General features: G+C 36.3%; 1 protein-coding gene and 1 long non-coding RNA gene across 12 annotated transcripts in view; one reads left to right on the forward strand and one right to left on the reverse strand.

Annotated features, from left to right (window-relative positions):
• The window catches only part of CEP126 (centrosomal protein 126), a 129,983-nt gene that overhangs the window by 89,601 nt on the left and 26,682 nt on the right, over window positions 1-13,700 (forward strand). For 5 of the 8 annotated variants that reach the window (XR_009183774.2, XR_009183773.2, XR_009183776.1 and 2 more), the window contains 2 exons: window positions 10,910-11,022; window positions 13,065-13,140. Coding sequence is in view for 2 of the 8 variants with exons in the window: in XM_004484110.4 (XP_004484167.1) it covers window positions 10,910-11,022; window positions 13,065-13,140 (189 nt within the window). In the remaining 6 variants the exon portion in view is untranslated. Of the gene's footprint in view, window positions 1-1,105; window positions 1,198-2,704; window positions 5,184-10,909; window positions 11,023-13,064; window positions 13,141-13,700 lie in introns of those variants that run through there. The other 3 variants (XR_189220.4, XR_189219.4, XM_004484111.4) reach the window with 3 other exon arrangements.
• The window catches only part of LOC105745288 (uncharacterized), a 105,485-nt gene that overhangs the window by 50,693 nt on the left and 41,092 nt on the right, over window positions 1-13,700 (reverse strand). The window lies entirely within an intron of this gene.

Here is a 13,700-nt window from a genome sequence, read left to right on the forward strand (position 1 = left end):
TTTTGGTTGGTGCCTATGGACCCAGGGGCAAGTCCTTGTGGTTCTTACCGCTGTCGTGGAGGTTAGTAAGACTTGGTAAAAGCCTTTTCAACTAGGGTCTACAGCCATCTTTTGTTGATGTCTCTTCCTGTATAGCATGTTTCTTTCAAATACCATGTAGGGTTTGCTGTGGAGGAATATCAGGAAATACAGCTTAAATCTGTGAATGGTGGTACTGGGAATATGCAATTAGTCTTTTATAATAATTTGCAATTTCAGATTGTAATAGGCTGGAGTTGGGTATAATAGGAGAAGTAACGAGCCTCATGGGTCTTCCCGTTATGATTTCGTGGGAGCACAGTTCCCAGGGGGCCTTCCAAGGGGCCGGATCTTATGGCCATTGAGGTTGAGGGAAGCCCCCTAGGCCAAGGCAGAGTGGAGGATGCTAAGTTAAGTTTTAAGATACTATTTATTCTTTTTATTTTTCCCCAGGTGGGGAAAACGAAAGCTAATAGCTTTCTGGCTACTGTGAGGACCATAGACTTGTGACAAGGCAAAGCTTTTATCCATCTAGAAAATAGAGATACAATAACAAGGACATATGGACACACCACAGAAGGGAGTAGCCGTAGAAACTCCCCTTGAAGGTGGTTAAACGGTAGAGCTACGTGGCCCTGTCCCACCTTTGCAGTGTTTCCAGGGTTATGCAACTGATGGGTGCAACAAGATTTACACGCAAAACCTTCCTTCTCATTTAAAGGGTCTGTGTTCTTGAAAGGAAGCTCTGACCTGTAGCTGATTGCCAGCACTTTCGGGGAAGCATTAGAGTAAAACAATGTACCTGGCAAGGAAATTTGGTTGTTTCTGTGGCATGTAATATTTTTAAGAGTAACTGGAATTATGACAATTTTAAAAACAATGAAAAATCTCTAAAAATCTTATATAATTTCTGAAAGTATATGTTCTAAAATATTTATATTAATATTTTACCTGTAGAAATTTAACCAACAGGTTAGAAAATCCCTTTTAATTTGACACAGTGTAACTTATATCACACAAACATAACTATTTCTTGTACCTCTCTTTCCACAAGGTGAAAAAACAAATCCTTTGTGATTTTTTCCAGGATCCCTCTGGAAAACCCCAAAGATAGTTTAAGATCAAGGAGACATCCTTTAGGATTTGATTTTTGGAAGGCAAGATGTCAAAAGTTGTCAGGTTTGTATCCTTGGCTCTCTGCTTAACCAACGTGACCATGAAAGATTTTAAAAGTAAAGAGAGGAGCAGGTGTAGCTCAGGGACTGAGTACTTGTTTCACCTATATGAGGTCCCAGGTTCAATCCCCAGTACCTCCTAAATAGATAAATACGTAATTAAATGTAAAGAGAGGAGTTAGCATGATTGTAAAATAAAAACTTAGACCTTTTAAAAGTGAGGCTTGTTCTCTTAAGCAATAAAGTATGATATAGTCAAAATAAAGCACAGGAAATTATTCTGTTAAGACACAATCTTTTGCCTTTACTGTCTGAGATTATATAGATGATTAAGAAAAACTTTTTACAACCTCTTAATAAGAGCAGACCAATTATTCAAGAAAATTTTGTCATTTTAACAGAGAGAAAACCAAATTCTAGTTTTACAGAAATACACTATTTGATATAAAAACTCTTAAAATAAATCTTATAAATCTGTCAAATCTCATGACAAATAAAATTCCTTTCTGTGAATTTTCTACAGCTTTCCGTATTCATTCAGGTTTTGTGCTACTCTTTCCTCCTCATTTTGGAAATCTACTTTATGACAAGATTACTTTTCCTTATCAAAAACACACCCTACAGACCTTACACATTTAAGTTACCAAAAAGATCTTGGAAACTGTCTTTAGACTGACATATTATAAAACATAATTAGTGTTGAAATAAAGTTTGACAGAATAATAACTGAATTTTCTTAAACGTAAGTTTACATTTTTCAACATCTTAAATATCTAGTAGTTCTAATACTAGTTTATTTGATCAGTTAACCTGTATAAATTTAGGAAGAACATATCCAAGTAGAATAAAATTGTAGGCTTGTATTATATTTAACATTGATAATGTGGAAGTTATAGTTCTGTGTTTTTTTTTCAATTAAATTTTGACATGGTTTTAGGAGAGTATTAGGGAAAGGTGGGGAGCTGGGTAAGTAAAGGAGAAGGGAGGAATGCAGACGCAGAGAAACCGGAAGGGTGAGGGGACGAGGGAGAGCTGGCTGTGCAGGGACCTGTCGGGCAGTGTGGGAGAAGGTGCACTAGGGAAACAAGTCTAGTTTGTTGGGACTTAAGTTTGTCAAATTGCTCATTAGCCTTGGCCAAAGATATTTTAGTGAAGCAATTTTTTTTTATTCAGAATTTCATTGAAGGCATACAAATCAAAAATGCTGCGCATTGGGCCTGAGTTCCTTTCTTTTCTCAGGTGCCTTTCAACGGAATAATTGTGTTTCCATCAAAAGTCCCTCAAAGTGGCCACTACACAGACAAATCGTCCATGAGCAGGAAGGTCACAGGTGGTGGGTGCACGGTGTGGGGGTGCATATAAGAAGGAAGAGGTTAGCAGGCGGAGGAGAGGGAGATTTAGAGCAGGAAGAATCCCTTGTGCCGTGGTCAGGTGAAAGCTGCTTGTGCCCGTCGTGTCTCAGGAGCCTGAGCCTTCCGCTCGGCCCCTGGAAACCATTCTGACCTCCGCAGCCTCGAGCAGCGAGAAGGAGCAGTGAGGGGTCCCGAGCAGACAGCGCTCCGGGGGCAGAAAGGAGGCGCCTTCCGGAAGGGCGGCAGTCCCCGCGAGGCGAGGCCCGCGTGTCGGCCGCTGGCGGGAGGAGCCACCTGGCTGGGGGTCAGCTCTCGGCCTGGCGAGAACCAGCGGAAAGAAAACTGGAGAACAGAAGGGAGGAAAAGGAGTGACAGAGAAATCGACCAAACGGAGAACTGACGAGAGCACCAAAATTGCAAACTGAAACCAAAGGCAGCTAAATCATATCCCGAGCAAAAGCCACTGAGCTCGATGCCAGATGCAGCGGCTAGAAGCAGGAAGCCTCATCGCAGGGCTGTGGCGTCGTGTTTTTTATTATATTTATCATATATAATCCCAGCAATGCATTCATATATAAAAAGACATACAAGAAATTTCATAGCTACTTTATGGCCAGAACCTGGAATTATCTCAAATGTCCTTCAACACTGCAAATACATAAAGTAGAATATCATTCATTCAATGGAATACCGTAATGGAATGAAAATGAATGAGCTACTGCTTAAAAAAACAGTGTCACAGATGGATCTCATACCAGAATATTGTGCAAAAGAAGCCAGTCATAAAATAATTCATATTATTCACTTCAACAACAGGTAAAACAGTGGGGCATGTATATGGCAAGGTAATTAGGGGAGTTTTATTGCTGCTGATAATGTTGTGTATCTTGACTCAGGTGGCTATGTAATCTGGCTTTGTGCACAAAATTCATATACTTACAATTCGTACACTTTTCTATATGTAAGTTACAGGTTTTTAAACTATATGATGTTAACATATTAAATAGAATGAAATCTGACTTCAAAAAGTATGGATTTTTCCCCTTTTACAGTAAGTGTTAAGACTATTTTAAGGAAATTTAAAAATTTGATTACTAGAAACTACCAAATAGACAATTTAGTCTAACTCCCATATTTTGTGGATGTGGAATTAACACACATACTAGTGAAGCTATGGAGCCCAAGATGATGCAGCTAGCTCAAAACAGAGCCAGGACTTGTGGTTTATAGCTCTGCTGTTCTTACCCTAGAATAAATTTAGAGTCTTTTTGAGATTAGAACTTTGGTCAGAGACATAGTGACAAAATATTATAGGTAAAAATTAGATAACATTTACTTTGTTCCAATCACTATTCTAAACACTTTACAGAAAAAATTCATTTAAGTCTCCCAATAATCCCATGAGGTAAATATTAATACTTGTTTTACAGATGAAAAAACTTTGGCACATAGAGGATAAATAACTTACAAGTCACAAAACTAGTATAAGTGGTGTAGCCAGCGTTAAAGGCAGGCAATCTGTCTGTGATGTCTGTGCCCTGAACTACTTAGCTATTCTGCTTATTTAAAAAAAAAGAAAAGGAAAGATAAACCAAAGATTTATCAGTGAATTACATGAATAAAAAAACAAAAACAGGACATTGGTCTATAAAATTTGTGGCTAGCACTGAGTAACAAAGGAAACCATTAATAAAATAGAGAATGGAATCAGTACAAAATCAGTCTCATTGAAATGATAAACCAAAACCAAGAAAGTTCATTTTAGCAGAGACAACTGCCAAGTCATTCATTTGCATTTAAATTACACTTTAAAAGTTTTTAAATTATGAAATGTGTATGCAAAAGTTTGTGTACAATATATAAGAAAGTTTAAAGACAATAGAAGCAGCTCGTGCCCACTTTCCAGTCTTAGAACCTGAAAATCCCAGCACCTTGGAAACAGTGCCCCTCCCCTTTGTGCCCTTCTTCCCTTACAGAACGACCACCATATTGAACTTTGTGTTAATTATTCCACTGCTTTTCTTTATACTTTTACCACCGTTGAAAGTATTCCATGCAATGTATTTAGTTTTGCTTAGTTTTGAAAATTATATAAATAGGATCATTTTTGTCTGTATTATTCTGTGGTTTGCTGGGGAAAAAATGAAAAAACACCTTTGTTTTGTAGAGTCATTAGAATTGACTCGTTTAGCTATACTCCAGTCTTTGGACATTTGGGTTTCTTCTAATTCCTTGCTTTTAAGAATAATGTTCACGTGTTGCTGGGTCATAGGGTATATGTATTTTCAGCTTCACTAGGTGCTGCCAAATGGTTTTCCAGAGCACTATATGGAAGTTCCCCTTAATATATCCTTGCCAAAACATTGATAGTCAGATTTTTCCAATACTCTTCGATCTAATGGTTGTGAAATAGTATCTAATTGTGATCATCTGCATTGCCCCAATTAATAATGAATTGGGCATTTTTCATATGTTTATGGACCATTCACATTTCTTCTGTGAAATACCTGTTCACGTCTTTTGCTCATTTTTTCCTTTGGGATCTTTATGTATTCTAGATACAAATCCTATATAGGTTATAAGCATTGCAGTTATTTTCTGCCAATTCGTGTTTTCTATGAATAAAAATTCATTTTAATATGGCCTTTTTCTTTATAGTTTGCTTATATGTATTTAATATGCTTTAAATCAATTCTACAGTTCCAAAAAAAGAAGATACCTGTCTTTACAAATGTTCATTGAAAAAAAAACACACACACACACACAAAACCAAACACAAAAACATAGGAGTTTGCTGTCTCAGAACTTTGGAAGTGCCAAAGTGCCAATGTGGTACTCTACATGATTTTAGGCTACCTATTTTAAGGGATATATCAACAAATTGGGATGGCCAGGACTTTGGGGGTTAGCGGGTTTGGTTATGTCTGGAAACAAAGGAACACAAGCCTAAGAGTCGTGATGTCTACATGCAAATATTTGAAGAATTGTTGTTTGAAAGAAGGAGTGAACAGAACTAGAATGAATGGGTAAAAATTGCAGGAAGGTTTTCAGCTCAGTATTAGGAAGCATTTGAACTAACCACCAACAGAAGAGAATGCCCTATAAGGTAGGGGCTGCCTCACTTTCTGTCTATATCTGCCACCACAAGATTCACACAGTGGTTGAATGTCCACCCGTGAGTAATTTGGATGCATGATTAAGAAGTTGAACTAGTTTACTTCTAAGATTTCTTAAAATATTATGATTCTCTGGATGTCTCCAGAATTTTCCTTATGTTTGCAGTTAAGAATATTGCAAATTAGAAAAAACATATTAGTTTTCTGAAGATTAGTAGCCTTGCCTTGAGTTTTGGTTGTGAAACAATCATATCCAAAATTCTCATGTGAAACTAGAGATTTGGCCAGAGATACCAGTGCAAATTATTATTTTTGCAAAACTGCCAAAGTTCCCAGCCATTAATTATTAGATTGTTTAAGTGCATGTATATGAATGGAAGAATACATAAAAAGTTTAAGCTTTCCTGGAATCAGTAATCTACCATGAACAAAACAGAACACCTACACAATGAGCATTAAAGGGCAAAGATAAATGCCTATGCTACAAATCAAGAAAGTCCAAAAGTGTTGGTAGACCTTTCCTCCAGAAAATTGATGAACAGGTTAAAGAATGGGGGAGAAATTGACACAGACAACGTGTGGTCAAGGAAATTTTCATTTAAGTTATTTTTTAAAATGCTTCAAAATGGAAGGTTAGGGACTTTATAAGAGAGTTCCAAAAATAGAACACAGTATAGAAACTTTATTGTTGCTCATATGATCTCAGTGGAAACTATAGCATTTAGCATAGCAGCATTTAACATACTCATATGGGTGAGAATAAAGCATATATAAAATACAGTGCTTTTAAGGTTATAGATCATGATTCATTAGTGGACTGTGTTATCAACTTGAGTGATGACTAGCATTTTAATGAAATATAATTTCAGAATTAATACATGCTAGAAGACAAACTACCAGAGGACAATATTTTTTAAGGGTAAATATGTTTTAAAAAACTGTATAAGCATCCTGGGTCACAGTGAAGAATGTGTTTCTTTTTGTGAGAGTGAAGTCAGAATGAGAGTTATTAGCACAGTGGATAAGAGCTTGAGTTTTTGCAAGTTTGGATTTTAAAGCCCAGCTGTTTGGGGCTGAGTCCTGGCTTTGTCCCTTACTACTCTGTGACCTTGGGCAAATTTCTTAACCTCTCTGTGCCTTAATTTCTTTAGCTGGAAAAATGATGATGATAGTATCTATAACCCTTAGAACAATGTCTGGCAATTAATAATGCTCAATAACTACTAGCTAGTATTATTATTTCTTCCTCTAAATGGTCAGTTAAATTATTGGCCAACTTTCTTCAAAGTAAGTTTTTTGTGTGTGTCTTTGGTTATTACAGATATATACTGTAACTATATTTTATATAATATATATTATTTACATAGATATATAGAAATATAGTTAATGTAAATGCAAAATTCATACCCACTTTCTCCAGTATATAATTTCAGGGGTCAAGGTATTTTAAATTTTTAATATTTAAAAATTTTTAAATTGTACTACAAAACTACAGTAATCAAACTATGGTACTTGCATAAAGATAAATATATAGACCAATGGAACAGAATTGAAAGTCCAGAAATAGACCCACAAATCTATGACCCTTTTTTTTCTAGGAGGTACCAGGGATTGAACCCAGGACCTCACACATATGAAGCAAGCACTCAACCACTGAGCTGCACCCGCTTTGCTTGCCACTTGCTTTTTGACAAGGGCACTGAGTACATACAATGGGGAAAGAATGGTCTCTTCAACAAACAGTGCTCAGAAAACTGGATAGCCACAGGGAAGGAATGACGTTAGACCCCTGCCTCACACCATATAAAAAAATCAACTCAAAATGGAACAAGGACCTAAATATTAGAGCAAAACTATGAAACTTTGAAAAGATAACATAGGGACAAATCTTCATGACCTGGGATTCAGCGATGGATTCTTAGATGTAACCACAAAAGCACAAGCAAAGAATAGATAAATTTGACTTCATCAAAATTAAAAACTTTTGTGCATCAAAGGAAATTATCAAGAAAGTGAAAAGACATCCAACAGAATAGGAGAAAATCGTTGCAAACTATAAATTGGATAAGGGCTTAATAGAATATGTAAATAACTTTTACAGTGGAACAACAAAAAGACAAACCAGCTTAAAAAATGGACCAAGGACATGAATAGGCATTTCTCCCAAGAAGATATGTAAATGGCCAATAAGCATATGAAAAGATGCTCAGCATCATTAGCCATTAGGGAAAAGCAAATCAAAACCACTGGCAGATACCACTTCACATGCACAAGGTTGGCTAATATTAATAGGACAAAAAATAAAAAGTGATGGGGAAGGTGCAGAGAAATTGGAACTCTGATGCATTATTGGTGGTAATATAAAAAGGTGCAGCCACTGTAGAAAGCAATGTAGTGGTTATTCAGAAAGTTTAATATAAAATTACCATATGACCCAGCAATTCCACTTCTAGTTATAAACCCAAAGAAAGTGAAAACAGGATCTGAAACAGACACTTGTCCACCATTGTTAACAGCAGCTTTATTCACAATTGCCAAAAGTGGAAGCAACCCAAGTGTCCGTCAGCAGATGAATAAAAACACAGTCTATACAAACAATGGAGTATTGTTTGACCATAAGCATGAATGAAATTATGAGACATGGGGCAACACAGAAGAGCCTTGAAAACATGCTGAGTGAAAAAAGCAAGGACACATATTGTATATCACTTATAAAAGATGACTTGAAATAGCAAATTCACCAAGATTGGAGGTTACAAGAGGGTGGGGCAAGGGAGGAGGAGAGAGTGTTAAAAATAACATTTTAGAATCTTTGTCCCCTACCTGAGCTCATGTCATGAGCTCATGCACATCCGTGTATTTCTCGAGGCACTGTGAGTATGCACATTCTCATCATGTATGCCCCAGACCAGATGAATTTTCCAAACTTCAGTCCCCAGAAGTTATGCATCATGATTACTTTGTGCCACTGTATATGGTGCCCTGACCACGGTGCCTTCCCTTAAAAACCTACGACTTCCTTAGGACAAGCTCAGGCATAGCCTCCTCTGTGAAACCTTCATGATCTTTCCAGTCACTCTAGCTTCTGTTTTCACTTAATTCTGGTTATAGCTTTATATAAAACTTAGGTACTTTACTGTAATCATTTTAAACTTAAATCTGTTTTTCTAAAACAGTGGATGCCAAGATTTTTTTTACTGAACTGCTATCAAAACTTTTTACACACACATATATACTTATATACTATACACATACATTATTGTATTAATACTAATATATGCATTAAGAATCTTAATCAAAAATATAAAGTTTTAAAGAATGGATACAAAGGTGGAGTATAGTTTTTTAAAGAATTTTAAACTTTTGTATTTATAATACATTTAAAAATAATTATGAAAATGTTATACATTAATAGTATATAAAATACTTTTGCTCTCATATATTATTAATAATGTTCTGAATGCTTAGTTTTCAAATGTATTATCAATCATGATGGCTTCATTCCATATACCAATAGGGTGAAGTTTATTGTAATAGTTCTTTTGATAATTTTGAACTTGTGATACTAAGTCTGTTACAGGTATAATTATACTATCATTGTCATAATTTGGCTAAGATTTTGTAATGAAAATAAGAGATGTGTCAGCTCTGCCATTTTTTTCACCTGTGCTTGCATTATTAGAATTGTCTCTGCTCTATCATTCTGCAATAATATATATATATTTTTTTAAACTTTTTATTTTGAAATCATTTCAAGCTTACAGGACAGTTGCAAAAATAATACAAAACGCATATAGAGAATCCCAACATACTGTACACCCAGAAACTCAGATTCACCAACTTTACCTCTTTGCCACATTTGCCTATCTATCCATCCATCATCTATCTTACCTATCTATCTTTCTATGTGTTTCTGTCTGTCTGCCTATTTCTAAATTGAGAGTAGGCTGTATACATCATGCTCGTGAACACTTCATACTTCATTTATGTTTCCTAAGAACAAGGATTGCAGGAATATATTTTTAGTTACATGATCATACAAGAAGCTTAGAAAAATAAACATCTGTGTACCCGCACTCATCTTAAATAATAAAACATTACATGTACAATTGAAGCCCTACAGTCTTTTTCAGGCACTTTCCCACTTTGTGAGGTCTCTTTCAGATACTGTCAGATATCCGTAATCCACCTACTGGGGCACACACTGCAGAAGGCTAAAGAGCATTAACGAGCATTACCAAGAATGACACCAGGCCACCATCTCACACGGCAGAACCACTGCTCTTGCCCCCAAGTTAACTCTGTTTACTGCATGCCGTGTGTGGTCATCTACCCTGCACACTGACAGGTGCCAGTGTCAGTGGTATACTAGAGCAGAGGTGAATTTCTAACTTTCAGATAGTAAAGGTAAATTGGACCTCGAATGTGTTCTTCACACCAGAGCGTTTTCTTGCATATCCCCCCAGTGTCCCAGAGCAATGCTTTGGCGGCCACTGCTCCAGACTAGAAACCCCTCTGAAGCAGGGACATGGTTTAATGCATCATTGTAACTGTGCCAAGCCCAGTGCATGTAAAAGGAGTTCAGTAAATACTTGCTGACTAAGCACTAGCAGGAGGATACAAAGAAGAAAATAGAATTATATAGGAAGATTTTTAAAAAACAACAGCCCAACACCTCAGGCTCAGGGCACGGGCAGAGGGGTTCCTTCCAGTACCAGTACGTCCGCGGTGGCTTGACACAGACAAGGCCCTGCAGAAGCCTGCCACGTCTGTCCGCATCCAACAGACTACGAAGCCATCCCTGACTTGAGCAGCTGAAGAGCTGCCTGCTGCTCGGGACCCTGTTTTCTGCAACAATCTGTCCCTTATGCAAAGACTATTCGTACACAGAGGTGCCCAATAGGACAGGCCTAAGAAATAGATGGAGAAAGGGAAAAAAGTGAGGGGAAAGGGGAAAATGCGCATTTCAGTAGAAAGAGCGCCTTCTTCCCTAGGGACCTCTTTCCCCACACGTGTTTTCAAGTGAACGTTCTTTGTGTGGAAATGCATGGACTTTTCAGGCTGTAAAGGCAATTATATTCATTATAAAAAATAAAATTGCAAGACAACAGAAAAAATATATATGCTGACGAAATGAATGAAACTATAGAGTTTTCTGTGGTGTTTGAAGATAACTTGGAAATTTGCAGTGAATATATATTATTTGTGTAATGTATAATTTTTGACATTATGCTGGCATTCATTTAAGATTCAGCAGTCACAAGAAGAAAACGAATTGTTAAAAATAAGCAGAAAGGTCTTTTTGAGCACAAAAGACAAAACCCTGGATCTGTAGGACAGAAGTACAGTGAGAAAATGCAGGTAAGTACAATATTAGTAAAAATCTTTATTCAATAGTGACAAGTTGCTTGGAAAACAGAATATTCTTAAAGAACTATGCTGTTGCTGTAAACTGTATACATACATATAGTCAAATAGTCAAAACCATTTATGAAACAATCCTGGAATCTCTATGCTACAAGCTTATATTATACCATACTTATTTGCAATATTTTAATTAGCCTATATTATCAGTTACTAATGAAGGTTTTTAAACCAACTTTAAGAAATCACCATTATTTTTTATTAGTCTTTATAGTCAACTCTTTCTGAAAAAAAAATTTGAGGTCATTCACAACAAAATTGAACAGTTATATAAACATATGCTAAAAATGGAAGTAAAGTAAATAAGCTCCATGGATACAGGAAGCAAATATACTAACCATAAATACTAATAGAGTTCCGTGAGAATGAATATCCTACTTCAATCTGAGCTTCCTGAAGGCAAGGCAAAAAGGAAAACAGGATGAGTTTACATAGTTTTCGAGAGAATCATGATGATGTTTAGTGTCCAAAGTTTTTAAAGCGACTTCCCATTTAGGACCTTATACAGGGGACCTTGAAGAACATAATGGGCAATGTCCCTAATAACTTTTGAACTACAAATTAATGAGGAGTTTTATATGTCTATTTGAGATAGAGATCTTCAATTAAAGCCAAAGGCACAATAAGAAATAAGTGGAGGTAATTCTGTAACAGCGAAGTAAATGTGCCTAAGCATAAAGATTTTCTAGCAGTCTAACTCGATTCAAGAATTGAATTTAGATTATTAGAAAATCTGAAGGAATAAGGGAATGGCATTTCACTTGGAGTTTCTCCTTTAGATATCACTCCTGATTTTTTTCTAAATCCATCTTTATTTTTTTGAATCTTAATCTATTCTTCAATTTCTTCCTCTTTTATATTCTGTATTGCCATCCTTCCAGAAGCCTCGTTTCCATTTTCACATACATATCTTCCACTCACAGCCCCACTTATTCATGTCCCAGAGTTTTGCTAGCCTTGGAATAGGCCATTGTTCCTGAATTAAACCGTTTTGAAGTTTACACTTTTCACCCCTATTGCTTTGGTTTTGTTTTGTGTTTTATTTTTTTACTCCAGACCCAAACAAAGTAAGAGGTCAGTTACTCCAGCAGTGGCTCTATAACATTGTATTAGGAAATATATTTTATCATACTGGACTTTTCCCAGCCCACCACTCATATGTGGAGAGAATCTAAAAGAGATACAGGAAAGGTAGAGCACAACTGCCATTTGGTGCCAAGGTTTCAGTCCAAGGTGTCTCAAGCCTGCAGGGGAAGCCCGACAAGGCTGGGAGAGCTGTTGGAGGAGGGCGGTGGTAAGCAGCCGCGTCAGCTGTTCTTCAGATCAGATTGAGCCAAGGCTGAGAGCGGTCGCAGCCAGGCAGTTTTATCTGAGAAAGCAGTCATTTCCTGAAGTGGGGCAGAGTGGGAGTAAAGAAGCAAGTAGGCTGAGCCGGAGAAGGGGAGCTGGAGTCCCTCACAGAGTGCTGATGGATGTGCTTACAGCCCTGCTCTCAGAGCTCGCTTTTCCTGCTCTGCGCAGCACGGGGCCAGCTATTTCTGTTTTAAGACCCTTGTCGTCATCTAAGATACTTTCCTGTTCTTGGCATTAACCACAGTCAGGGGTTTGGACAGTAGCTGTGATTTACCCTCAGTATAATTAACTAGGTTTTAAACCTTAAGTTAACTTTTTACCTTTCCTTTAATTGGCACTTTTGATTGCCACCCAGCTTAAACTTACTTTCCCTCTTCCAGATATCAAAGACAACACCTCAACCTGAAAATTCTTCAAAATACACATAAAATATTTTTAAAGTATTCAGGTACCATTGAAAGGAATTCCAGGAATTCTTGATTTCTGCTCCCCCCAAAAAATTAGAAACATGAACAGTAAACAGCCAAAAATATATATAGTTCAATTAAAATTTTTTAGAAGTGAATGTATATATCATGAGTTTTAAATATGAAGTTATGATCTGATTAACTGTTTTGATTTTACAGAATTTGGGGCAAAATGTCCAGCTAAGTTCAAGTGAGCCAAAACAAACTATAAGAGGTACTTCTAATATTGAAGAAGGTACGTTTTAGTTTAAACATTTTCCTCTGTGATCTGAAACTCTTTCCACTCCTGCACATTTAGGCTGTTGCCAGTTTATCTTTATTCATTTAGAATGAATGGATGAATGGATGGATGAATGAATGAATGAATGAATGAATGAATGAATTTAGAATAATATATTGAACATCATTCTACAGGATTTTTTTTTTTTTTTACTTTTCAATTATTTCACAGGGAGGGTTTACTGGAATTAAATTACAGTATCTGGCATGTAATTGTCACCCAATAAATATTTGATGAATGAAAATATGTGTATTAAATGAATACTGGATTAAAGGAAACTGGGCTTTTCATACATATTGCTGAAATATTTTTCTGAAAAGTATTTATATTCAAAATTCTTGTGGTATATGCCAACTTGAGGTAGAATTGCTTTTAATATTTGCTTATATGATAGGCAAAGAAATGGTGTTTAATTAGTTCTTTGTATTTCCTAATATGCTTAATTTTAGTATGTATATTTATTGTTGTGTGTTATCTATTCATATTCTTTTTATTTCTGTGAATTTTTTAAGTAA

This window comes from Dasypus novemcinctus, chromosome 27 (genome assembly GCF_030445035.2).
Source record: "Dasypus novemcinctus isolate mDasNov1 chromosome 27, mDasNov1.1.hap2, whole genome shotgun sequence".
In the NCBI taxonomy this organism is placed as follows: Eukaryota; Metazoa; Chordata; class Mammalia; order Cingulata; family Dasypodidae; genus Dasypus; species Dasypus novemcinctus.